This window comes from Melanotaenia boesemani, chromosome 14 (assembly GCF_017639745.1).
Source record: "Melanotaenia boesemani isolate fMelBoe1 chromosome 14, fMelBoe1.pri, whole genome shotgun sequence".
Classification (NCBI taxonomy): Eukaryota; Metazoa; Chordata; class Actinopteri; order Atheriniformes; family Melanotaeniidae; genus Melanotaenia; species Melanotaenia boesemani.
Genome location: NC_055695.1, coordinates 17,887,991 through 17,912,880, shown reverse-complemented (window position 1 = coordinate 17,912,880; position 24,890 = coordinate 17,887,991). Strand labels below are relative to the sequence as shown.

The 24,890-nt window shown below is 39.1% G+C and overlaps 2 protein-coding genes across 7 annotated transcripts in view; one reads left to right on the top strand and one right to left on the bottom strand.

Annotated features, from left to right (window-relative positions):
- LOC121653455 (transcription initiation factor TFIID subunit 4-like) overlaps positions 1–17,092 on the top strand; it is a 26,699-nt gene extending 9,607 nt beyond the window's left edge. For 3 of the 5 annotated variants that reach the window (XM_042006963.1, XM_042006964.1, XM_042006962.1), the window contains exons 7-16: positions 195–284; positions 4,317–4,466; positions 4,779–4,911; positions 6,919–7,003; positions 7,154–7,314; positions 8,377–8,507; positions 12,428–12,553; positions 13,394–13,450; positions 13,704–13,811; positions 14,096–14,541. In XM_042006963.1, the coding sequence (XP_041862897.1) occupies positions 195–284; positions 4,317–4,466; positions 4,779–4,911; positions 6,919–7,003; positions 7,154–7,314; positions 8,377–8,507; positions 12,428–12,553; positions 13,394–13,450; positions 13,704–13,811; positions 14,096–14,230 (1,176 nt within the window). In that variant the 3' untranslated portion in view covers positions 14,231–14,541. Of the gene's footprint in view, positions 1–194; positions 285–4,316; positions 4,467–4,778; positions 4,912–6,918; positions 7,004–7,153; positions 7,315–8,376; positions 8,508–12,427; positions 12,554–13,393; positions 13,451–13,703; positions 13,812–14,095; positions 14,542–17,011 lie in introns of those variants that run through there. The other 2 variants (XM_042006965.1, XM_042006966.1) reach the window with 2 other exon arrangements.
- LOC121653454 lies at positions 16,462–24,890 on the bottom strand. Of its 2 annotated transcripts, XM_042006959.1 has the most exons (5): positions 23,295–24,890; positions 20,647–20,825; positions 19,141–19,285; positions 17,479–17,784; positions 16,462–17,133 (listed from the first exon to the last, which is right to left on the bottom strand). In XM_042006959.1, exons 1-5 carry the CDS (start codon positions 24,888–24,890, stop codon positions 16,963–16,965), a joined length of 2,397 nt encoding a protein of 798 aa, XP_041862893.1. In that variant the 3' UTR covers positions 16,462–16,962. The 2 variants fall into 2 exon arrangements, with proteins under 2 accessions (XP_041862893.1, XP_041862895.1); XM_042006961.1 differs by lacking the exon at positions 16,462–17,133 and having other exon boundaries at positions 17,563–17,784; positions 19,115–19,285.

Sequence of the window (24,890 nt, the reverse complement as noted above, 5' to 3'; positions counted from 1 at the left end):
CAAAATTTAAGACATTTTAAAAGTGTCAACTTTCCCACAAAACAGACATAAAAAATTCTTATTTGATAGTAAATGAACATAGTTAAAGTTATTTTATTTTTTTTACTGTTGCATGCGTTTCATCTGGTACCTCACTCAGTACTTTGTATTTATACCACTTGCCAAAGTATTAATACTTTTTGTTTAACCAACAGGAAGGGAGGATGGAAGCAGAGGAGTTTACAGAGCAGCTCTATGATGAGTTGAAGTCAACTCCACAGCCCTGTTTGGTGCCTTTTCTCAAGGTTAGAAATTCTAGCCTTATACATAACCGGACTGCACTTGGCCATCTTAAATTTTCTCTAGTCATTCTTAAATAGATCCAAAAAATCGTAAATAAGTGCAGCTATATTACGAAACATGCAAACATAAATGTTCCAAGGAGCTTGAAAGTCAGTATTTGGTCTGAGCAGCATTCTTTACTACAGTCCAAGCTTTCTTCTTATTTATTTATTTTTTTTTTAATGGTCTTCAGGAATAGTTCTCCAGGCTTCTTGAAGGCATTCCAAAGCTCTTTTTTGGATGTTGGTTGCTTTTTGTTCATTCTCAGTCAAGATGATCCCATACTACTCAACTAAACTTGAGGTCTGGGCTCAGAGGAGGATTCATCACTCCATAAGACCTCCATAAGACCTCTTATTTCAGTCCTTGTGTCATTAAAGTGGCTCTATTGTGCTAATTTCAGGTTAATTAATCCAGAATTTTTCACAAACCCCTTTATTTATTTTATTTAGATCCTCTTAGATCACGCTCTGCCAGAAACAAGCAGCAAGACCCCTCATTTACACTGGGGGTGTGTGTGCCGCATAACGGCTGCGGCGTGGTTTTGTGGCGTCTTCCGTGGCATGTCAATCCACACCGGGAGCGTGTCAGGTTCAGAGCGCCTACGAATGCAGTCCTCATAGCTAGATCTGCGAGAGCACAAAATCACAGGAGAATTGGCGAATCCTGTGATTCTCCTCTTCCAGGATCAACATTTAGTCGTCCATGAAAAAAAAAAAACACTGAGACACCCTGACCGATTATTGGCGTAATGTTTACATGGCTCAGTGAGCAAAATTAATCACAGGGGCTTTTATTTTGAAAATTACTGAAAGCTTTTACACTGCTCCCATGTCTTATTTGAGTTTGACGTATTCTGGATGCATTTTCCGTCCATAATAGACTTGGTTGTATGCATGCCCCGTGTGAACCAAACCACTGACTAAAACGGCCACGAAAACCGTAACGCGACGCACACGAATCCGGTGGAAATTGGGGGTGAGACTCTTCCAGCCTGAGCTCCGCCTCCCCTGATGCGGACTGCCTCTGATTGGTTAACTGCCGGGAGTAGTTGTCAGATGCATGCACTGTTTTCGTCATAGAAACACTAGCAGAACTCGTAAATAAACCAAAGCAATATAAACACTCAGTAAACCATCCATCCATCCATCCATTTTCTGCAGCTTATCCGGAGTCGGGTTGCGGGGGCAGCTGCCTAAGCAGGGAAACCCAGACTTTCCTCTCCCCGGCCACATTCACCAGCTCATCTGGGGGGATCCCAAAGCGTTCCCAGGCCAGCCGAGAGATGTAGTCCGTCCAGCGTGTCCCAGGTCTTCCTCTGGGCCTCTTTCCGGTGGGACGTACCCGGAACACCTCACCAGGGAGGTGTCCAGGAGGCATCCTAACCAGATGCCCGAGCCACCTCATCTGGCTCCTCTTGATGTGGAGGAGCAGTGGTTCTACTATGAGCCCTTCCTGGATCACCAAGCGTCTCACCCTATCTCTAAGGGAGAACCCGGCCACCCTGCGGAGAAAACTCATTTCGGCCGCTTGTACTCGCAGTCTTGTTCTTTCGGTTACTGCCCACAGCTCGTGGCCATAGGTGAGGGTAGGAATGTAGATTGACTGGTAAATCAAGAGCTTTGCCTTTTGACTCAGCTTCTTCTTCACCACGACAGGCCGATGCAGAGTCCGCATCACTAAAGACGCCGCACCGATCCGCCTGTCGATCTCCTGCTCCATCCTTCACTTGTGAACAAGACCCTGAGATAAGTGAACGCCTCCACTTGGGGCAGGACCCTATTGCAAGTGTAGAAGTTCATTGATCTAGGAGTCTTGTTACGTCACGAGTGAGGGAAGGATGAAGTGGGACTAAACAATTTCAACACAAAACATACAGCTGTACATTTTGAGCCCGAATCAAACCCCGAAAATGAGAGTGAACAACTCGGCAACCCGCACAAGGAATGCAGCAGGACAGATCTGTTTGGTAAATACATGCCCCTGTTAATAGGTGTAAATGTGGCAAATGTACCACAATCGGTGTTGTTAGCCTGGTTGTTAGTTTGCAGCATTTCCATCTACAGTGTTGATCACTAACTTTCTGGTCATCATTACATGTGTGTTACTTTATGGTAGCGATCAGATGTAAGTGTGGGTTAATTCCTTTAGTTTGACTGTTGCTCATGCAGTAATGATCAAAGCAAAACAGAAACCTATTCGGTTTTATGTGGCTTTTGTGACAGTAAGTAATACCTTGATTTTAGGAATAGACCCTCCTTTCAACTAAAGCCTGGTCACAAATCCCTGGTTGTACCGGATGTCATTCATCCAGCAGTCTTCAGTGAAGCACCAGTCACAAATACAAACATTGGTGCAACTCTGTGGCTGGCTCCAGAAAATAAACTCCATCCATTTCTGTCTAACCGTTGTTTCCTTCGAGAATTTGAACAAATGTTGCTTTCTCTCACAGCCGAAGAAGTATTTCTTGTCACATGTTTACACTGAAAACGTTGTGGTGTCCACCGCTGTTCTTTCGTCTTTCTTCTGTGAACGTGCACAATCTGGAGATGACCAATAACTGAGTCCTATTACGTGTTTAACTGGATCCAATACTCATTGCAAGTTTTATTAACATCAACACGTTATCGGAGATCTGAACTTTAGGAATATTGACTCCACTGAATAAAACTGTTCCATCAGGACAATTAAGAAGTTGAACTTTTCTTATGTCCTGTGGCGTTTTGGTTTTTTTGTTTGTTTTTGTTTTTTTCTTCATCGCAGCATTTCTTGCTCTGAATCTGGAGAACACTGTGATGTTATGGTATTTTAGAAATGCATGTGGATGTGTCAGATCAGATTATTACAGTAATTTCCGTAGAGGAAGTGGGGGAGAGAACGATGTTAGCCAAACTGACATCCATTATGAGCAACACCTCTCACCCCCTACATTACACTGTGGGGTCCCTGAGCAGCTCCTTCAGCAGCAGACTGTTACACCCACGGTGTAAGAAAGAGAGGCTCCGCAGGTCCTTCATCCCAACTGCTGTCAGACTCTACAACGATCTGTAACACCTGAATCAGGCCGTCATGTTGTAGTCTGTTTACACTGTTTACACAGTCATTTATACCGTCACCTTATACTGTTATTGTTTTTATGTTTATTGTGTTATATTTAATTCTTAAGTTTATCTATTTATTCTTTCTTTTTTCACTTTCTCTGCTTTGCTGCTGTAATAAGTGAATTTCCCCGTCCGTGGGATCAATAAAGTTTATCTAATCTAATCTAATCTAATCTGATTACTCCCAGATAACTGATTTTAATAAGTAAATGCAAAAAAAAAACGGTATCTGGGAATGTCTTTAATATTCAAGAAAAATAGGTGGTGTTATATATTTTAACTGTAAATGAATCAATCTGATTTAATCAAAATCTAATTAAAATAGGCTGTTGTGAATTGAATCGATTCAGGAAATTAGTGACAATACCCAGCTCAAGAATTCAACACCATAACACTGTAGAAAGCTCAAAAAAGCCTAAATAGCACAATAGGGCCCCTTTAGCACACCTCAGTCTTTTCTTCCTTTTTCCATTCCTCAACAATGGCCTCTTAACAGCTACCATTTTGTTAGTGAGCATTTACAGTTTGCAGTGACTTTCAGATACTATTCATCCGCTGTAGATGTTTTTTTTTCTTTTTCAGTTCTGAGAATTCTTTTGCCCTACACTTGTCGAGTTTCCTCAGATGCTTTAAGAATATTCTGCACACTCCTGACATGTGTCAAGTTTTTAGCCAAAAAACACGTGGGAAATCCCCTTGTTTCTGCAAAATAAAGATACTTTGATGTTTTTCATAGATACAACTAATAAAATGGGAGCAGATAAATTGTCTTTGGTACAGGCTTCTTCATCCCTTTGACTCATAACGCCTAGCTCACTGTTAATGTCTAAAGTATACTTCAGTTACTTGACTGAGCTCATATATTTCTTCTCATCTTTTTCACACTTTTACCAGAAAAGTCTTCCCGCGGTCCGTTCACTTACTGCAGATCCCCAGTTATTCATCCAGCAGGCTTCAATTTCTACCTGCAACCAAACAACTCAGTCTTCCAGCACAAAGCAGTCCATCTCCAGTGCAGGACAAATCATCAAGACAAGTCAACAGGTAACCACATGATGTTTGGTTGGTAGATGTAGGAAGCAGAAAAGTCCGATCAGTCAATTTTAGAAACATTTGATTTGAGAAAGTTAGGAGTAATGTACAGTGTAGAATTTGTGTGGTCATTTAGTGTGTTTACACATCTGTTAGTGATCAGGTTTCTTAAAGAAAGGAATTGGATTTTTCCATGCGAATGCTGGTATGTCAACTTTCCCAGTTAACTTTTATAGGCAAACTTACAAAAAATGTAATTTGTACCCTTGAGTAATTTTAATTAACAAAATGGGTCTGACACATTGATTGTTCTTAAAAATTCAGGGTATCCAGCATGCAGAGGGAGTGGCTGTAAGACCTGGGTTGATGACATTGGCCCAGTCCAGAAATTACATATCTAAGAGAGGCGGACTCATGCCAAGATACACACTAGTCCAATCAGGAAAACACATCTCAGGTAACGGTTATTAGCATTTGGAGTTGAAACCATAAGGATTTTAAATTTAATTTTTGATGATAAAATATGCTAAATTGAATTATATTGTAGAACTACTTTAATGTTAAAGCCTGTTACATTTTTGTAGTGAAAGTATAATTCGTTAATTAGTATTAATGGTACAATGCATATTTATTTACAAGCAGGCAACCACAATTCCTGCCTGCATTCTATCCTGTACACTGCTGTGTCAAGATGGACGTGTTGACCCAGACCACCGTGCCTCTAAATATGCCAGAACCATATTTTTAATCACAAATAACTTTCACATTGATTGAATGAACTGTACATTTTTACAGTTCACATAGGCAAATTCTTTCTTACTTGGAGCCCTTAAAGCAATGTGAGTGCAGTCAATCACACGATTACATTTGGGAAACTGGACCTTGCTGCAAACTGCCTTTTGATGTTGGCCTGTTCTCCCACAGTGAAACTTAATGTACCGAGTAGACTTTTTTTAATAATGCCATCCAAAAATGGCTGGAATTATTGGGCTCAGGGATGGCAGAGATATATTCCAGACCCAAGGATAGAATCTTGATGTCAAACCAAGCCTACCTGTCGGCTAATTCCTGCAGGAAAGAGCCGGCTGCCAGAAACCTAATAGTGGTCAACAGCTGCAGATGCATCAAGATTGCATGGTTCTGGTTGGTCAATCTAACACTGGGCCCAGTTCTGCACATAGCTCTAAGAACACTGCTCTAGGGAGTCGAAATCGGCATTTCAGCTAGTCGTCATCATGGGCCAGGAAATTTTTGTGCTCTAAAAACTCTCTCCTTCCTGATCCTGCCATTGGCATAATCTTCAAGCAGTGCCAGCGCATCCCTTGTGAAGCCTTACGCATCAGTGTCACAGCAGTATTTATATGTTTACTCAGCAATTACACTAATTAATACACACCTTGTAACAATTAATGTACCAATAAGTGCCATTGCTATATAATTTGAAGATGTGCATATGAAGATACTGTACTGTAACTCTTTAATGAGTTCCCATGGACTGTATGGTTTCATCTAGGAACTCATCTATAAAATTGCCTACAAGTCCGATATGAATGATTTAATGCATAAGATTAATGTGGCTTAAATTCATCATCTCACCAGTTGGGCAAGGTTGAGAGTTTGCGTATAGGTGCGCACATTCTCCCATCAATTTTGTTTGTATAATTCACAACCTTTGTGCAGAAAATAACGTACACAACTTTCAGGCCCTGTTTTATGTGTATGCAATGTTTATAAATGAGGCCCCAGGTCCTTTGGCTACAGATTAAGCCCTGTGAGAAAATCTCAAATTCCATTTACATGTCAACTATGGTTGCTCAAGAAACTAAAAAAAAAAAAAAAAAAAAGGCACCAAAAAAGTTCTGGGTCCACCCACCATTCGCTTCTCTAAGATCATTGCTGAATGATTGCTGAACACCTGAATGCTGCAGAACAAGCTGACAAAACTGCTGTTTTTTTATAGAGGTGCTAACACTGATGATGCTTAATTAATCAAGTTTATTGATTAGCATCACCTATCTGCTACTGACTCTTAATTCTTATAGGCGCAGTAACCATATACTTTTTGTATTTTGGCCTATTTTTTGTAAATAAATATTGGGCCAGTGTAAAATTTCATGTGTTGGTGTTTATCGGAGTTTGAATTGACCTCATTTTACCACCTGATATGGACTACACATTTATTTTATTGTGTAAAAACATAGATTTTAAGTGAATTGCATCACATAATGTGAAAAATGGATTTTTCATATTTTCATAAATTATTGCAGTCATAGAATTAAAAGAAAGAAAAACAAAACAGTTTAAAATTTCTTTCTAATTTTCAAGTTGAGGATTTGAAGTTAAAGAAACTACATGCCATAGAAATAAATGTACAGACAAAATAAACCGCACTGACTCTTCAGACTTTGCTAATTGAAATCATTTCTTCTTTATATGTTTTTCTTTCTTTTTTTTTTTTTTATAGGATCTTTTTCCATGGAACAAACTGTTGCCAAGGATCCACCTCATTCTACCAAATTTGCATTCAAAGAAAATTCAGGATCTTGCAAGTAATGCATGTACTGTAGATGTTTGTACTCAAGTTTTATGTGTTTGTGGCCTTTCAGCTGTGTTGACTGTGATGTAGTTTAAAATGGTCACATAACGTGTTGTCAGTAAGTGTCCTCATAAATTTAGCAATATATATGTTTGTTTCCCAGAGACGACGATGATATTAATGATGTAGCTTCCATGGCTGGAGTCAACCTTAGAGAGGAGAATGCTCAGATTCTGACAACCACTGTGGGCTCTGTGGTGCAGTCATGCCAGGATCAGTTGTTCCTTTCACCACAGCCAATGCGCATCCGAATACTTCACGCAGGTGCAGCAAATTCATTTTAATTTTACTTTTAATTATCATGACTAAATTAAAGTTTATCAGTATAATTGCTAGCTTGTTTATCACGCGCACAAAAAGGTTTTTAAGCAATACGAAGAGGGCAACATTTATTTTGTTTTTTTTAAACAAATTTTATTAGAATTTTACAAAAAAAAAGGTGACATGTACAGAAATCCATTAATGTCAAAGACAGCCAAGAAAATGGAGAACAAAAAGAAAATACCTCAAGCAACAAAACAAACTGGCTAACAAACACCCCTCACCCACCTTCCTAGGACAATGTTTTTTGTTTTTTTTACTAAATGCTTATTAGCATGTGCTTATTTGTGTGATGTTTCATTTGACACTTCTTCAACCCAAAATAAGGTAACTAAAGCAAGCAGGAACAGGTTGTGATGAATAAAGGTGCAGAAAATAAGAGTAGCTCCTATAGCTCGTCGTGTAGAGCGTGAGGCATGGCTGGTATGTTTCTCATTACAGCCCTGTGTATGATAGTCTTTCATGTTTCGAGTAATTGTGCTGCTATTTAATTAAACGTTTATGGTGCTGGCAGTGTACATTACCATTTAGAGAAATTGAGATACCCTTCAATTCCTGATACATTTCCTTGAAAATGAAATGAATGTACCATTTTTTTTTTTTTAAAAACCTGCAAACATAAATGTAAATACAATATATGTGGCTCAGCTTTATCTCTTGTTTTAGTAGCCTTTTTATGTAACAGTTCATAGGTCATTGTTAACTGGTTTAATAAACAAAAAAATCACATTTCTCTGAAAGTGGTAAGGTACAAAAACAAAACAAAAAAAAGTCCAAAGTTTTGCTTCTTGGAAACAAAAGTATAAAGAATAAGGGACTCCTCACTACTTTTCCACAGTACTTGTAGTATATTTTCTAATCAGTGTTAAAATTTACTTAATTGGGAGTGTGTCAGTCAACATAAGCTGGAATGTTTTTGTGACTCTTGTGATCTTGCCAGAGAAGAATGAGAGGGATTTGAGCAAGAGGTCTTTACGTACCTATATTTTTGTCACCTCTCTTTAGGACAGGCACTGGGAGTGACTGATGTTGGTCCAGAGGTGGTAGCTTTGGTTTCTCATGCTACTCAGGAGTGTCTGCGTGGGCTGTTAGAGAAACTGACTGTAATAGCAGAACACGGCAAAGCAACCCTGAAGGTACAATAATCTTACCCTGACCTTGAGCAGTGTAAATAAAAAAAATTTGTATTACTTCATACAAGTTTACAGGAAGAAGGGGGAGTGGTTTACTTCCCACCTTTCTCAGTCCTCATGTTGAAGCATCCTTGGCCAACATACTGAACCCTTGTGTTGTTTCTGTTATGTATGTTGGCGTGTGATTGAGATAAAGCATTCTGTAACCTGTAACACAGACTAAGGCTCTGTGCACACAAACGGATCTGGAAAAATTTGAATGTCACCAACTAATCTGAGGTAATTTATGACCTTAAAAAACCTTAAGAAGTTGAAGTGTCATTTTAAGTACTTTAACTAGCAGCGCTGACTGTTCTCCAATTAAAACAAAAATGTACAATCTAAATCATGTTAGAGTACTTTTTAAATGTTTTTGTCCACACTCCTCATAAATAGGCATTAGTAGTCATCTGACGGTAAGCCAGGGCGAGATCAGCCAGCAGCAGCTTTACACGTTATTTTCAGTCTGGTCTTGAAGCAGAGATGAAAGTCTCCTGCTCAGAGTGCTTTTGAATAGTAAATCCTGAACATTTCATCCTTCTTTGATTTTATACACACACACACACACACACACACACACACACACACACACACACACACACACACACATATATATATATATATATATATATATATATATATATATATATATATATATATATAATCGGTTTCTTCAGCCAGTCAACAGCACATTCAAGTGAAAGCACATGGCTACTTAAGCAGCTGTTCAAGCCAGGAGCTCATATTACTATTCAGGAAGCTGCTTGTGTTTACATCGTTGAATGAAGATGGACACTGGAGAACATCCCTAATCTAGAGCTGACCTTAGCGGAAGATGAGGAAGACGAAGAATCCATTGGACTCGCTTTGGAGGAGCTGGACCATAAGATATCAGAGCTTTCTCTACTTTAACATTTAAAGACAAATAAAGAGAGACAGAGAAGATTCGTAACTTTGATGACTACATTTACCAAGAAGCCCCTGACGTAAAGAAAGCATCCCAGAACCTCTTATATGATCGGAGGCAATGAAGCCTGCAGGAATACTTTTCAGTTTCTCATGGGGTGAGTTTTACAATGCAAAATTATGTACACATCGAAACTGCAATCACATAAGTGTTAATGGGATGTTTAGGTGTGAAATGTGAGCTACTGGTATTAATTGGAATAACAGAAAACCGTGATGATGTGCTAACACACTCATGTACCGAAAAAAAAGTGTTGACTGTAGTGCTAATGATGTAGCAAGGTATTTAGGTGTCATGTAAACGTAGTCACTTTAGTAGAGGTACATATTCTTTATTAGAAAATGGCCCAAGTAAAAGTTAAAGTCCCTCTGAGTGCTAGTACAAGTCAGGGCCATACTTTATGCATACTGCAGCTTTGGGTGCATGTTTTTTAATTTATTATTTTATTTTGTAGAAAGTAACTAAAATATAAGTACAAAAATGAAGCATTAATACTTTGTTACATTACACCTCTGTGGATGTATGCATCCAAACTGCCCCAAAGTGATTGCTTTACAAGCTAAACTGCCTGTTAGCATGAACCATAATCTGAATGTACCAAAATCTGAAAGAAGTATTTTCTTTGTTTGCCTTTTTTAGAATTGGCAAGGACACATTGACTGACTTTGATGAGAATGGGGTAAGACCACGTTTAAGGAAGAAGAGCCAACGACCATAGACACACAGGTTTATTAGCCATGAACAGATCAACAGAGCTGTGGAATTTATAAAGAGCTACGCTGAAAACAAAGCCATCATGCTGGCTGGCCGACATCCTGGGCAAAGGGATTTGCTTGTGAAGTTACTGCCAACTCATGTGTCCAAGGCCTCAGTGTGGTGTCTCTACATAAAGTCTGCTAAGGAGCTTGGTATGTGTAAAAATAACAAATAAATTATAAATAGTAAATGATACATAATAAATAAACACATAAATAATAATCACCTGTCTTTTCAGTGGAGCGTGCAATTTGTAAATTAAGCTTTAAGGCACTGTGGAAGCAGCTACTCCTGCACATCAGAAGCTGCAGGCCCCGTACGGATCTCTGCTGGCAGTGCCAACAGAATAACAACCAGCTGCTAAGGAGTGCAAACCTTTCAGAGGAGAGAAAATCTGAAGCAGTCAAGAAGCAGCAGGATCATCTTGAGCTTGTGCATAAAGAGAGGGGTGTGTACAATGAGATGACTGCTGCCTGCAAAAAAGACCTGCACAAACTCTCAGTTGTCTTTTGGTCCCTTCCCCGCCAGCAAGCAAGAAGATCAGGATGCACTACAGTTTTGATTTTGCACAGCAGATACTATTTATCACATTATTTTCCCTTAGGTCCAAAACTTGTTTTGTTTTTCCTATAGTTTTTTGTTGTTTGGTTTATAAAGACTGGTATAAAAATACACACAGCTTAATTTTATCTAATCTCTTTTTCCTCTGTCTTCTTCAGATGCACTTCCCCTCAAACCCTGTTCAGCCTGGTCTAATGTCCTTCCTGACACCACGAAAATGTGGCCTTTTTGGTGTCTCCTGTGAAGGGTTGCAAAAACAGGTGAATTTCCTGATCGATGAAGGCCCAGAGTCAACACTTTAGCAGACATCACCAAGGTTAGTTTATTTTATCTGAGTATTGTGTATATATATATATATATATATATATATTTATTTTTTTTTATAGTGAATACAGCCGTGCAGAAAGAGCTGTTTACATGTGCGTATATGATGATCATATCACTTTGGCTTTTCCTGCCATCCTGTCCATTACACCCAGAGATCCTCCATCACAGATCTCCGCTGGCTTCAGTTCTGCCCGTCCAGCCGCTCGCTCTGTTCCTGGAAGACCTGCAGCATGTTGAAGCTGCATCGCTTTGCCTCTGCTGTTCAGCATCTAACAGCTTGTCCTGCACAGCAGCCAGAAGAGTGTCAGCCCTTTTTCTATTTCATGGAAAAACAGGGAGGGTGGAGACAGATACTTAACACATCAACTAAAATAAAATATTTTGAATTGTAATATAAAAACTCAACAAAATGCCTGTACAATGCAATAGAATGTTTTTTTTTTTGTTTGTTTTTTTGTTTGTTTTTTTTACCAGGTCCAGGGATGGCACAGGGTGCTGGCAACTGGCTGGTACTGGCTGATAGTGGTTGATGCTGGTTCTGGTTTAGTTGCTGAATAGATAAGCATTTTAGAATAAAAAAAACAAGTTATAAACAAGGATGCTAATAAAGTTATAATACATAGTGTAAAATTCTCAATTGTCCAGGAGTGCACAAGTTAATAGCAGTCATTTCAAATGAAATTAAAAAATTAAGTTTAAGTTCCATTGAAATGACTGAGTCTGCTCTTAGAATCAGTTCTGTTAAATAAGTATATAAGCCTGTTTACATTTGACTTTTGTTATCTCTATTAAATCAAGAACAGATCTTTTATGTGCATTAAAGCTGTTTTATTTACCTGATTGATGCGGCAAGGGCTGCTGGTGGCAGCAGGAGCATCCAGGATGCTGTTTGACTCCGTCTCTGATGAAGTAAATATGGATCAGAACCATATTATATACAAAAAAGATGGAAAACGGTAGATCAGCTCAGTTGTTTGGGTGATATCTGAGAACAACTCACATATATCTATATCTATATATATAGATATAGATGTGTGTGTGTGTGTGTGTGTGTGTGTGTGTGTGTGTGTGTGTGTGTGTAATATGTCCTTTTTCAAATAAACATTATGGGTCACATATATATTGGTAGTTATTGACTTTGCTTCAGGTACAGACTATTTGACCTGTAAGCATGGATTTACAGTTTGGCTGCTTTTGGGTTCTCACACTTATTACCATCTGACAAAATAACACGAAGGCCAAAAATAGTCTGAAAACTATTTTGTAACAACAGGAGGATCAGTGGCATACCAAAGTGAGTGATGTCCGCTCTCAGCTTCGCTTCCTGGAGGAAATTGAGATGTTAAAGAAGAAAAGAAAAGATGAAGAGGAGAGATACACACTAATGCGTTTGGCCAAGGTAAGCAGGGACAGAAAGGCAGTCTTCATGTGTGACTGAAATTAGACTTCAATAAGGCAAAACAAAAAAGAATAAAATGAAATGATGAAATAATAAACCTGGGAAAATTTAAAATAGCATATACTAGAAAAGCATATAGACACTAGTCTTACATATTTTAAGCAGGAAAAACCTAATCCTCTGAAAGTGCTTTAATGCCTGCAGATCTATAAATGAACTAATCAGAAACTGAGTAAATATTAGCACTGCCCTATAAAAACCTTCAGATAAATAATGTACAAAAACAATAACTAATACTAATTACATTCAGATGTCACAATATTGGGTAAACAAGGTCCACCCGTGTGCAGTCTTAAGCCTGGATATGCTAAGATCATAGTTATACCTGAAGAAAAAAACTTCAGATACTGACTTTTGGGCTATATTTTTACACCAAGGGATTTGGCTACTTTTGCAAGCCACTGCAAATACAGTCTTCGCCTTAAATAATTTGCGACTGAGGAACATTAGCATAGTAAAGGTGGTCAACAGAAGGTAGACAAAAATATTGTATTTATTGATATCGTTTATTTTCTGAAAATGCCAAATTTCCATTGTGGTCTTCAAGTACGTCACTTTTATCTGAAGGTGCTGTTTCAAATAGGATTTTCCTGCAGATAAGTTGCAAAAACAAGTTTCCATGACTTACAGCCAGAATCTATCTTTTGTTTTAATTCTGTTTAGGTCACACCAGCCTTTTTGTAAAACCACTGCACAGTATGACTTCAATTTCTTTCCCAATTTTCCCAATTTGGAGCTTAAAATGCTCCACACGTAATGTAGATCTGTCTCTAATCACAGAGTCGCTCACACACTGAGGATCCACAGCTTCAGCAGCTCAAGCAAAGGGCTAGAGAGGTGTGTACATGTTTTATTCTGTTTTCTCTGTTAATTTCAGTAAAACATTGATCTTGAGCTGAAAGACTTTCTTACCTGTTCTTTAGTTGTCTGTGGTTCTTTTATGAATAATGGTTCTGCCACAGTGTCCTACAGTCAGAGATGCTAAGAGTCCAGATGTAAAATGTGAACTGCTGTGTAATTTTATTTAACCATTCATCAATTTGACCCTCATTGTATCCATCCAACTATCATCGTGTTTTCCGTTTTACAGTTGCAACAAATAGAAGCAGCTCAGTTGCAGCAAAGAGAGGCTAACATCACTGCTCTGGCTGCCATTGGGCCTCGCAAAAAGAGACCCTTGGATCAGATGGAAAGTCAGGTAAGAAATCAGGCTTTGCTAAACATTTAATCAGAGAAACACCTGGTCATACTGGACAGGAATGGATAAAGGATTTATTCCAGGAATCCTCTTGATTCCTGTGTTTGTATATGTGTAGTATTGTCTGAATTAGTTGGCAAACCCTTGTAACAATGTACAGTTTCGGGTGTGGGTGTTTGTGTAGGTTCTCCAGCCTCCTCCCACACAGAAAAAAAAATTCCAAAAGCCTTCCCATAAAATATATACATATACAAATGATGTAGCTTACAGTGTGTGTGTTTTAGGTGTCTCTGCTGCCCAGACAGGATGTTAGGAAAGTGACCCGAGTGATGCTGAAGGATCTGCTGGTGTGTATGGAGCAGGAACCCTTCCTGCGTCACTCTCTCATCCTCTACAAAGCAATGTTGTCATTGGTGTAACTTAACGACTAAATCGGTCTAATTATAATCAATAGTTTGTTCTAAATGATCTTGAATGTTGGGATGTTTTCATCTGTTTTCTCCTCATTTTGCTGAACTTTGTTCTGGTTACATGATCTTTTTGTTAGTTGATGGGAAGTAGCAGTAATGCTGGATCAGTTATGTTACTTTTGGTTTTTCAGTTAATATATTTGGGTGGAAAAAGGTTATAATAGTCATGTTTTGTTAAGAGTTGAAAAAGTACAGTTCCAACTTGAGTTTGAGTTTCTTATTTATTTATTTGTTTGTTTAATATTTCATTATTAAACTTAAATCAGTTCCATCAAGCTTGGGTTTTCTTTCCCCTCATTTCTCTTACAGTAAACAGCTGATAGCTGAGAGTTCAGGGACAGATTAAGATAAAGGGACAGGTTAACAATCTATAAGGCCTGATAATCTTTATATATCACAACACTGAGTTTGTTTCCAGTTGGGGATCACAGTTTAATTAATAACCAGTTCTCAATATAAAGCTATTATAAGAATTTCAATTCAGAATCTGTTGTATCCACTAAAATGCAGCAGTTTAAATGCGGAGCAAAATGTTTATATTCGTTTTTGTTTTTAAAAATATTTTTTTCTGGTTACAATAGAAATACTATTGCAATAGAATTAGCTGCATTAAAACTGCATGTTTATTCATTAGAATCCTTCCAGCTTTTTTTCAATAAAGAAGAAATTAGTTCTTTTCTAATCTGTGCAGTCTGCAGGTCTGTTGGATAGCAAAACCAAAGAGCTCACCTGTTCACACTGATCTGCTGATTATTTCTGAATCATAAATGAGTTAGAGTTGTAGATAATGTGGACTTATACAAATTTTTGTCATGCTTACTATGGAAAGGTATCGGAAACATTTGTGCTACATGCTCATTACACATGCACATACACACTGGCTGTGTTCATGCACAGCAAAATTCAGATTACTGACTTTAAGACAGTATTCTGATATTGTGTGTATGAACTGAAAATTGTATTACTATTAAATTAACACCATTAAAATGGGGCTGTGCAGTGGTGTAGTGGTTAGCACCATTGCCTCACAGCAAGAAAGTTTCCTGGTTGGAGCCTCAGCTGGGAGCTTTCTGTGTGGAGATTGCATGTTCAAACCATATGTGTGGCTTCTCTGTGGGTACTCCAGCTCCGGCATAGGCTCCAACACCTCTGTGACCCTGCTTTGGAATAAGTGGGAATATAAAATGGAATGATGGATGGACTTGCTCCAATTCGGAGGCTATCCCAGCAGTTATCAGGTGTAAATTGGTATTTAAAATCACCAATATACAGATTTTATAATGTTACAAAAGTTTAGAGAACAATGCACATTATTGGAGATGGCATGAAAAGTGCAGAGTGTGTAAGAGAATTTAGGATCAACATCAATACCTTCCTCCTTAATTACCTGGTGCTTTTACCAGAGACAGCTTTGATTAACCAGCTCACTGCTGTGGCAATTTGTCAGAGCTGGACTGACACTCCTGCAGCCTGAAGTGTCCTCATGTTTCCACCTAAGCGGTTATACTTGTAATGAGAGTGTAAGTCCACAGCTAGAGAATGAATAAAATGTTTAATTTCTGCAGAGTTTAACTGCAATTTCACATCCCAGCAGTTTGGTTTGGTTGTTTGCCTCATTTGTGCCATTCATTTATGTTGGCCTGAAACCTGTCAATCACAATTCTCATCAGAGATGTGCCCAGCATCTCAGAACAGAGATGTTGCTCCTTTCTAACTAATTTAATCTACTCAGTGATCATTTTAATCATTCATCAGGTGATTCAAAGAACACTTTTCCTGTGATGTGACAAACTCAAAATATATTCATATCTAATTCTGCTCAATTTAGTCCAATTTAAAAAGTATGTCGTTTCCACTCAAAAGTCAATAATACTAAAACAAAAAGTTTTTAGAAATCTAAAGAAAATGGAAAAAAATGACAAATTTTTAATAAGATTCTTAGTCTCTGCTGCAGCACCTAATTGTATCCAGCAGCTTCTATAATCATTAAGTTAAGTGCATAAAATATGACAAGAAAACTGAGTGGATTGGACATTTGTGTTCAACATGTCATAGTACATTTACATGTAATGATAAAAAAAAGCAAAGGCATGTAGTCAAAGCAACCATCTGTAGACTTCTGCAAGAACATGCTAAGAAACATCTTAAGTTTGAGCGTGTCAAGGAGCCCTGTGGCCTCAGCAGCTTTTTTCAATTCAACATACAAAATTACAGCAACATACATACTTTCTGAAGTGCTGGTATAAGTTTTGCAGTACTGTTTATACTACATTAGCTCCATGTTTTAACGTCTCTGGAGGCATTAAAGCAGGGTGTAAATCAGACTGTTTTACTTTAAATAATGTTATAAAGACGTGTAATCCAGTGGACTAACCTAAAAACAGCGCATGCTGTCATTTTTTTTTTCAAAATTTTCTGTATATGTATGATAGTATGTCACATTGTGAAAAAAATTTGTTGTAATGATGCTGAGCACACCTTGTTAGTAATCTTTATAAAAAGTGTCTAAATGCTAACACATGATTCCTGTCCTCTAATGCCTCATCAGTCCCTGCACTTATGGAGGTTTTCTTAATAAAATCTTTTTTTTTTCATTAGTGATGATACTTTCTAATAATCTGGAAACTGTGTAAAGTAACAAAGACGGTAAAATTCAGTCACATTTCACTGTAACACTGCATTCATGATGCCTCAGTTGAGTCCAGGGTTTCCTGTTTGATGGGTTTAAAGGTGGAGTGATGGCTGCCTGGGACCTCCCGCCGTAGAATGTATTCACTAAACTGAGAAGAGTCCATCCCACCACCACTCGAGCCGGTGATGCAGAAGCCACTTTGCTGTAACCGCTCCAATACCTGCAGTCACATGAAAACCAAGTAGCAGCATACACGGTAAGTGGGACTTGACCAGGAGATTTGAAGCAAGACATTTATATAATTCTCTGAGGAAGTTCTGACAGCTTCTTTCCGTTGAGGTTTTAAAATCTGGTACAGATGTTTTATGGTTAAAGTTACAACTTGGTGGTGATCTGTCACCTCGGATGGCCAAGAAGTGTGTTCCAGGCTGTAGGCATGTTTGGTGCTGCATCTTACCCTGTTTGTCTTTGTTGTGTTGTGGCTCAATTTATAACCTACTACTACCTTTTTATCATAAAAACTTAATTTTTACTCCATGCTAGACAAAAAAAGTGTAATTTTTACCTGAACTGAGCTGAGGTGGCAGTATCCATTAAGTGGGAAGTGAATGATGCATTTGGAGTCCTGGTTCCAGCTGGTGTTCAGAGAGTTGGACAAAATGTCTCTGACCTCAGGAAAAACCTCCTCTATCACTGCTCGGTGGGTGCTCACACTTATCCTCTCACCAAACTCTGGAGCTATGTGAACCACGACGCACTCACACTCTTGACACTTCCCCTTGCACTCCTGCTCAGTCCTCCATCGGTCCAGCTCAGCCTGTAGAGGAGCAAGCTGGAAGAAAGTGGCCTCCTCATACAGCAGGGAATATTCCTGCACACAACACGCAAAACAGAGAAGAACACATAAAAATAGGCACCTGGATGCCTGTAAACATATGCTCACACCTGTTAACATAGTCAGAATTTATCTTTGCTAAAAAAAAAAAAAAGACTGGATTACTCTTCTGGTGTGGACACATGAACGTTTAGTTGCTTAGTTATTTAAAAGGAGATGTGGAAAAAAGGACACTTAATGTCTGATGATTAATATATTCACCTCTGTTGCATCGCTGCAACCACAATATCCACAATCCCTCCTTTTTGAAGGGGAAGCCTTGAATGTAGAGTGATGACATAAGCGTGTTTGAATTTGAAATACATATAAGGTTTTAAAGAACTTACAGAATAGATCAGTTTCTGACATAGTCATGCAATTGTCACTTATAGTTGCTTGAACGCCCTTGTGAACACAGATACACATAAATCTTTATCTATATATAGACACTCAAACACATTTATCAAATCAAACTTTATTTTAAAAGCACTTTTAATGCAAAGAGCAACACAAAGTGCTTTATATAATAAAAAACTATTAAAAAAACAATTTATACATATTAAAATACAATGAAGATAAAATAAGCCTCCATACACCTGACCTTAATCTCTTTCACACCCAATCACACACGTACATTACCTCTTTCCCTCACTCCCTATTCTTCACAAACCTGAACTCCAACCACTAATTTATGTCTCTTAACTGAATGCGGGCGTAAAAATAAACATCTGGCTTGACGTTGCTGTGAGGAAATGACATCTTGGAGACCCGTCCACCCCAGGAGCCAGCCCACCCATGGCCACAGAGGGCGCCACCACAGAAACTGCCCAAGCCTTTATTTTATAGATTATAAAATGATACATTTATAGATGCATTATTGCTGAAAACTTAAGTCAAATTAATGTTCGTTTGAAAATGATCTACTTGTGAATGTCAGTGGAAGCAACATACTGATTCTCATTTTTATTTTCATGCCTGCTGCTGAAAATTAGAGGAGAAAAGGTCAGGCTTATACATGTATGTTTCATGTATTATGCTATACTTAAGCATTTACTTTGTTTTATTTATTATGCAGAGCTCGCTCGATTAAAAAGTTAAAGGTTTGTTTCATGGTGCCTGATTTAATCTGTAGACGATGCCCCATGTTTCAAATATTCGTTTAATAAATTATGACTGAAATAATTAATGGATACCAAAAGTTGACAAAATATAAAATACAAAACCAAACAAAGACAACCTTTAGAGTTTATAAGGTATCTAACAACCTGAACATTTTTCTGAAACATTACTTTCTCTCAAATCCCTCAGTAATAAACTGTAGTCGTACCTGATCCAAGCTCTACAGACACTCACTTTAAAGTCCTCAGGGATGAGGAGTTTAGAGGTCCGGAGAAAGTTAAGTATGTAGCGGAACATTGGGCCATCTCGATCGATGAAATAGTGCTGCTTCAGGCTGTCCAACACTATGGGCTCCGTTCCATCAAAGAGACGACCGATTCTGCCCAAAACAAGAAACACAGAGACTGCTTCACACCATGATAAAAGAATAAAAGAAAAATAATTAATCACCAAATAAATAATATTGTCGAAGTTTGTCAGAAAAGTTTATGATCTAAATAAAACAAATAAATGAAATCACAATAACAAGAGCAATTTGTCTTTATAGATGAAGTACTCATAATTTAAGGCTATTACTGTAGGCCAGAGTTTTATTTCATGACACTCCCTGGTGCAGCTGAAAAAGTCTCAAGATACATTGAAAGGGCAGCTTTCCTCTTACTACAGTTGTCCTCAGCAGCAGATCAGTCCCCAGTACAGAGCCAGCCTTCTTAATCAGTTTCTTTGTCTCCATCTCTGATGCTGCTGCTTCAACAGATGGCTGGAAAGCAGACTGAACTTTCCAACAGACATAAAGAAAAAAATGCAGCATTTTCCTACAAACACTGAAGGATCTAAGCTTCCTCAAAAAGGTATCATCTGTCTGGTCTCTTTTAAGTAAACAGCCTCCAGTTTAGTCTGTTGTACAGCTGAACTACAAAACTACCACCTCCTCCTCTCCTAGGATAGAAATAGTTATTAGCTTAATTCTACACTTCTTTAAATCCACAGTAATCTCATTTGTCTTTACATTTAATATGAGGCATTTATTTCCAAATCATTCAACAAAGTGTCCTAAACTAATTCTCTGGACTCAACCTCCTGTCCATCATATATGCACCACAAATCTGAAGATTGACCTTGATTTTATAGCAAAAGTTTTAGTTATATAGTGTGACCAGAAAATGTTCTGTTGGACAGATATGAGCATAATAAGCTAAGAACAAATTCCAACCCAGGACTTCAAATGCTGAAGGATGATTTATTGATCAACAGTGCCAAAGACAGCACCTAATTCCAAGACAACTAAAATCAGTCTCCTATGTGGACTCAGCAGTAGGTCATTGTCCACCTTAACAAGTATTGTCTGAGCTATAAAATATCTGTTGAGACTTTAAGTAGAAAATTGTTTTAGGTCTGATGTTACTTAAATATAAGGGGGTTTAAATTAGGTTTCTTTAGTGGTGGGTGAACAATGGCATGTTCAAAACTGTCTGGAAAAGAACCAGAGGCCAGAAACATACTAGACTTTTTTAGGATAGCAGGGCTAACTATGGGGAATACTACTTTAAGCAGCCAAGTGGGAACAATATCTAGAGTGCAGGAGAAGGGTGTCAGACAGGAGACTGTATGCTCTGACTGAAAGGAAATTTTAATAAACCTGTGTTAACAAGGCAGAATTAACACAGGGAATGGGAATCGTGGGGTTTTTAGCAAGATTTGGGTTCAAGTGTCTTTGAGCAAGGTGTGGCTTTCACTCACCTTGATTCTGGGTACCTGGTGAGGGTGGCCAGGCTACTGGTGTACATGTGTCCCCCTACGTCAATGTGGACCGGTGCATTTGTCTTGGTGAGCTTGGCAGATGTGGGAATACCTGTAGACCCCAGAGGAGACATGGAGGCCAGCTGGTGAGTCAACATGCTGCTGCTGCCACGGCTGTCCTAGGACACACAGGGATAGAATAGAATAGAATAGAAATACTTTATTAATCCCTTCAGAGAGCCCTCAGGGAAATTTGGGTACGAGTAGCAATACAACACCAACAGTAAAGCAGGACAAGCACAAGACACAATAAATACAGGTACAAAGCAAAATAGAGGCAAATAGAATGCAATAAATTTAACAATAATAACAATAAGATAAGTTAATAAAACAATATAAACAAGTATTGCACACAGTAGAGGTGGTACAGATTCCCAGTTCACTATTGCACTTATAAGTTATTGCAACTGTTTGTATGGGTTATTGTGCATGTGTTCTATCAGGTGGATATGTAAGGGATAGGACAGAACAGATACAACATAGTGCTGGTGCATGGACACGTGCACACACAGAAATGTTCTCACCTAAATACAGATTTTTATGTACATCTTATTCTAGCTTTCTGTGCATTGTAACTGTTTGCTTTTATTTGTACACTGGTGGAAAAGTGGACATCTGTCAGTGATTTTAATCACTGTTGCTAAGTGTTATTGTATCTTTTGAAGTAAAATTAGACCTGATCAGTGTGTACTGTGATCAGTTCTTTTAAACAACTACATTGTAGGAATGGTATTACAAATATCTAACAAAATGTAAATAAAGAATAAAGTTATGCAGTTATTTATTTGGCTATCAGACCACTGTCAATCAAACTACAGGTGAACCTCAAAAATATGAATAGTGCACAAAAATTGAATTTTTTTTAGTAATTTAACTTAAAACAGGAAACTAATGTATTATATAGACTCATTACATGTAAAGTGAGATATTTCAAGGATTCATTATCATTTTGATTATTGTGGCTTACAGCTTATGAAAACCCAAAAATCATAATCTCAGAACATTATATTACATGAAATCAATAAAAAATAGGATTCTGAATACTGAAATGTTGACCATCTGAAGAGCATAGTCATGAAGGAAGCATTGAGTGCTCTAAAATCTCCTGATTCTTGTCTCCTGTGTTGACTCTGGACTTATAAAGCACAGTGGACCAACACCAGCAGATGATATGGCTCCCCATATCAACACAGACTATAGAAACTTCACGCTGCTCTTTAAGTGTTTTGGATTGTTGCCTCCATTCTTCCTCCAGACTCTGGGACACTGATTTCCAAATGAGATGCAGAAGTTGCTCATCATAAAAGAGCATTTTGGACCACTGCTCAACGGACCAGTTCATTTTTTCTTTAGCCCAGGTAAGACGCTTCTAACGCTGTGTTTTGTTCAGGAGCAGCTTGACAAGAGGAATACGAAATTTGAAGCCCATGTCCAGGATCCGTATGTGTGTGGTGGCTTTAAAGCGCTAACTCCAGCCTCAGTCCACTCCCTGTGAAGGAAGAACTAATTTTCCTGTTGATTCTCTCCAGGCTGCAGTTAATCCCTGCTGGTTGTGCACTTTTTTCTTCCACCCTTTTCCCTTCCACTTAACTTTTTGTTGATGTGACCTTATAAAATCTTGAAGTACTTAGATTAATTTTCCAGATTCTAGGCCTTCTTAAATCAGTAGGTCAGTTTAGGCTACTTGACAATTTTATGTTTTACTAAAATAGCTTTAATAGGCTATTTCTCAATTTTAAATGTAGAACTTTTCCAAATAATTAAGTACTAACATTTAAAAGTTGTAAAAAGTCTTGAACATGTAGCCACACAAACTTTCAAGAACATCCTAGATCCTAGGGCATTGAGCATCTATGAATTAAGATTAATGGTTAAGTGATAACTTCAAGTTCAGTTCTGGATTTCTAGTACTACAAAGTTCATTTCTTACCAGGTTGTATCACCATGGCAACTGATGCTGGAAACCAAGAAAAAAGAGCAACTGTAGAGATGTGTTTTCAGAAAGGAATGCTTGTGTAGTGTAAAACAGAATAATTAAAGTTTGTTCTAACATACTTTCAGGCATTTGGAGCTGACCTTAAATCTATTTTGTATTTTATTTTTTTGTACAACAATCTATATTTTCTGCTCTCGGTGCATATCAAACTTAGCAAACTGTGTAACATTAAATCTGTTAATTTTTATGCCCACATTTATCTGATAAATAATTATTAAAATTTGTTTAAATCACTGGACAACAGTCCTTTTTGTTGAATGTCAGTGTTGCATCTTACAGAATTAAGACTGATGAATCTCATATAGGCTATTTCAAGAATGAACAAACTCATTTATTAAAACACAATGATAAACGGTTAGATATCATGTTTTACTGATATGGCTGTGATTTTGGTTGATTTATTGATTTATACAGTCAGTTAGTTGGATTAAAGATGGATTAAAGGTATCCTGGGCAGGTTATGTTGAACCTGCTGCATATTTAGGGTCCTGGTCACCTCCAATAGCCTAAGTGAAACCAACACCCCAACTTCCCGGTCAGAGATCACCTGTCAGGTTTCACTTTTAAGATCACATGAAGGCTTTTGTGTTACCTGTGTCGACGATCGGAGGTCCGGGGGTGTCATGTGAGACTCCGCGGCCCTTAAAGGCACTAACTCTTTCTCCTTCCGCTCCTCTGGCGACTTCTCGCGCTCCACAGGGCGCGTGCACAGCTTCTTGGCAGAGGGAGCTGCTGCATCCTCCTCGGCGCAGGCTCTCCTCGCTGCCGTTGATGGTGATGATGGCTTAAATTTCGTTTCTGATGTGTCTGTTGTTATCCGAAGCGAATGAATATCCGAATCATCGCTGAGCTGGTGCACGTACGGTATAGCCAAGCGGAAGTGGGACTGCGCGTGGCCGTTGGCTGTCTCCGAGGCAACGTAAAGCGTGGTTGTCACTCTGAAGCCCTTGGCACCCACGATGCTGTTGAGCGTTGCTATGGACACGGCGCCGATGCAGTGGTTAGTGTAAGTCTTGGAGAGCTTGGCAGCGCGCGATAACATCTGCATCCTTGTGCCCAACAGGTTTTTTCCGATGGCTTTGTTCTCATACCACGTCACATCGCTCGCGCAGCAGTGGTCCCTGGGGCGCTGAAAGAATGCCCTGCAGACTGGGTTCCGTTTGGACACGTACTGGACAAAACTTGCATATGGGCACTTATCTGTACCAGTCTCGTACATTCGTGGCAAGGTATCCTCATCTGTTTCTGGATGCTTCTTGGTCCAGGCTGCGGAGCGGGACTTGTGGTACGGTCCAAGAGCCTTAAAATAGACAAACTTTTTCCCATCTTCATCCACGGCCAAACCGAACGAGTCCTCCTCCAGCTCCCGTTGGTTCTCTCTGCCCCTGGTGCAGAAATACATACAAGTCTCGAACCAAACTTTGTTTAGGAGTCCGAACGGAGTGTCGCTGTTGAAGACAGAGGAGTCGTATAATTTCTGTAGATCTGAGCGCGTGATGGCTTGTTTCTGCACCACGGGACCGGCGCCTTGCTCCTCCAGCCTCCGTATCACCGCAGCCAGGGTCAGATTGGCGCTGCGCAGCTCCGGGTCTTTGGTGAGGTCTAAGGTACGGCAGTAAGGGGGGTCGTTTAGGTATCGGTTCAATGAACTTCTGATGCTGATGAGGGAGGACTTGCTGTACACCTGTCCACTTTTGGAGCGCGCCTCAGCATAAAAAGAGCGCAGCACAGCGCAGAGCGCATTCTTGTCCAGAGTTTCAAAGTCTGGATTTTGGGCTTTTTCACTGAGGTACTCTCTGAAGATCCTCACTGCATACCGGGTGGCCAGTCGGGTGTTTTCGCTCAGCCTATTCCGCTCTGCCCACTGGAGGTCCTCATCTGGGTTAGACTCCAGCCCAGAAGGGGTTCTGCTGCTTATCGAGTCCGCCTCTTCTTCCCGCTGTCCTCGGTCCGTACTCCGCATAACGACTGCATGCATGTCCGCGGCAGAACCACTTGAGTCCACATCTGTGCTACCTGACTCCCACTCAAACTCCACACCATCTCTAGCAGGATCCTTGTCCTCCTCCTCCTCTTCCTCAGTGATATGGACCTCTTGAATCTCATCTTCATCTTCCTCATCGTCACTCCCATCTCTATCCCTTTCAGGGCTCCTATGTTCCTGCTTCGTGTCTGTGCTGGCAGGCAT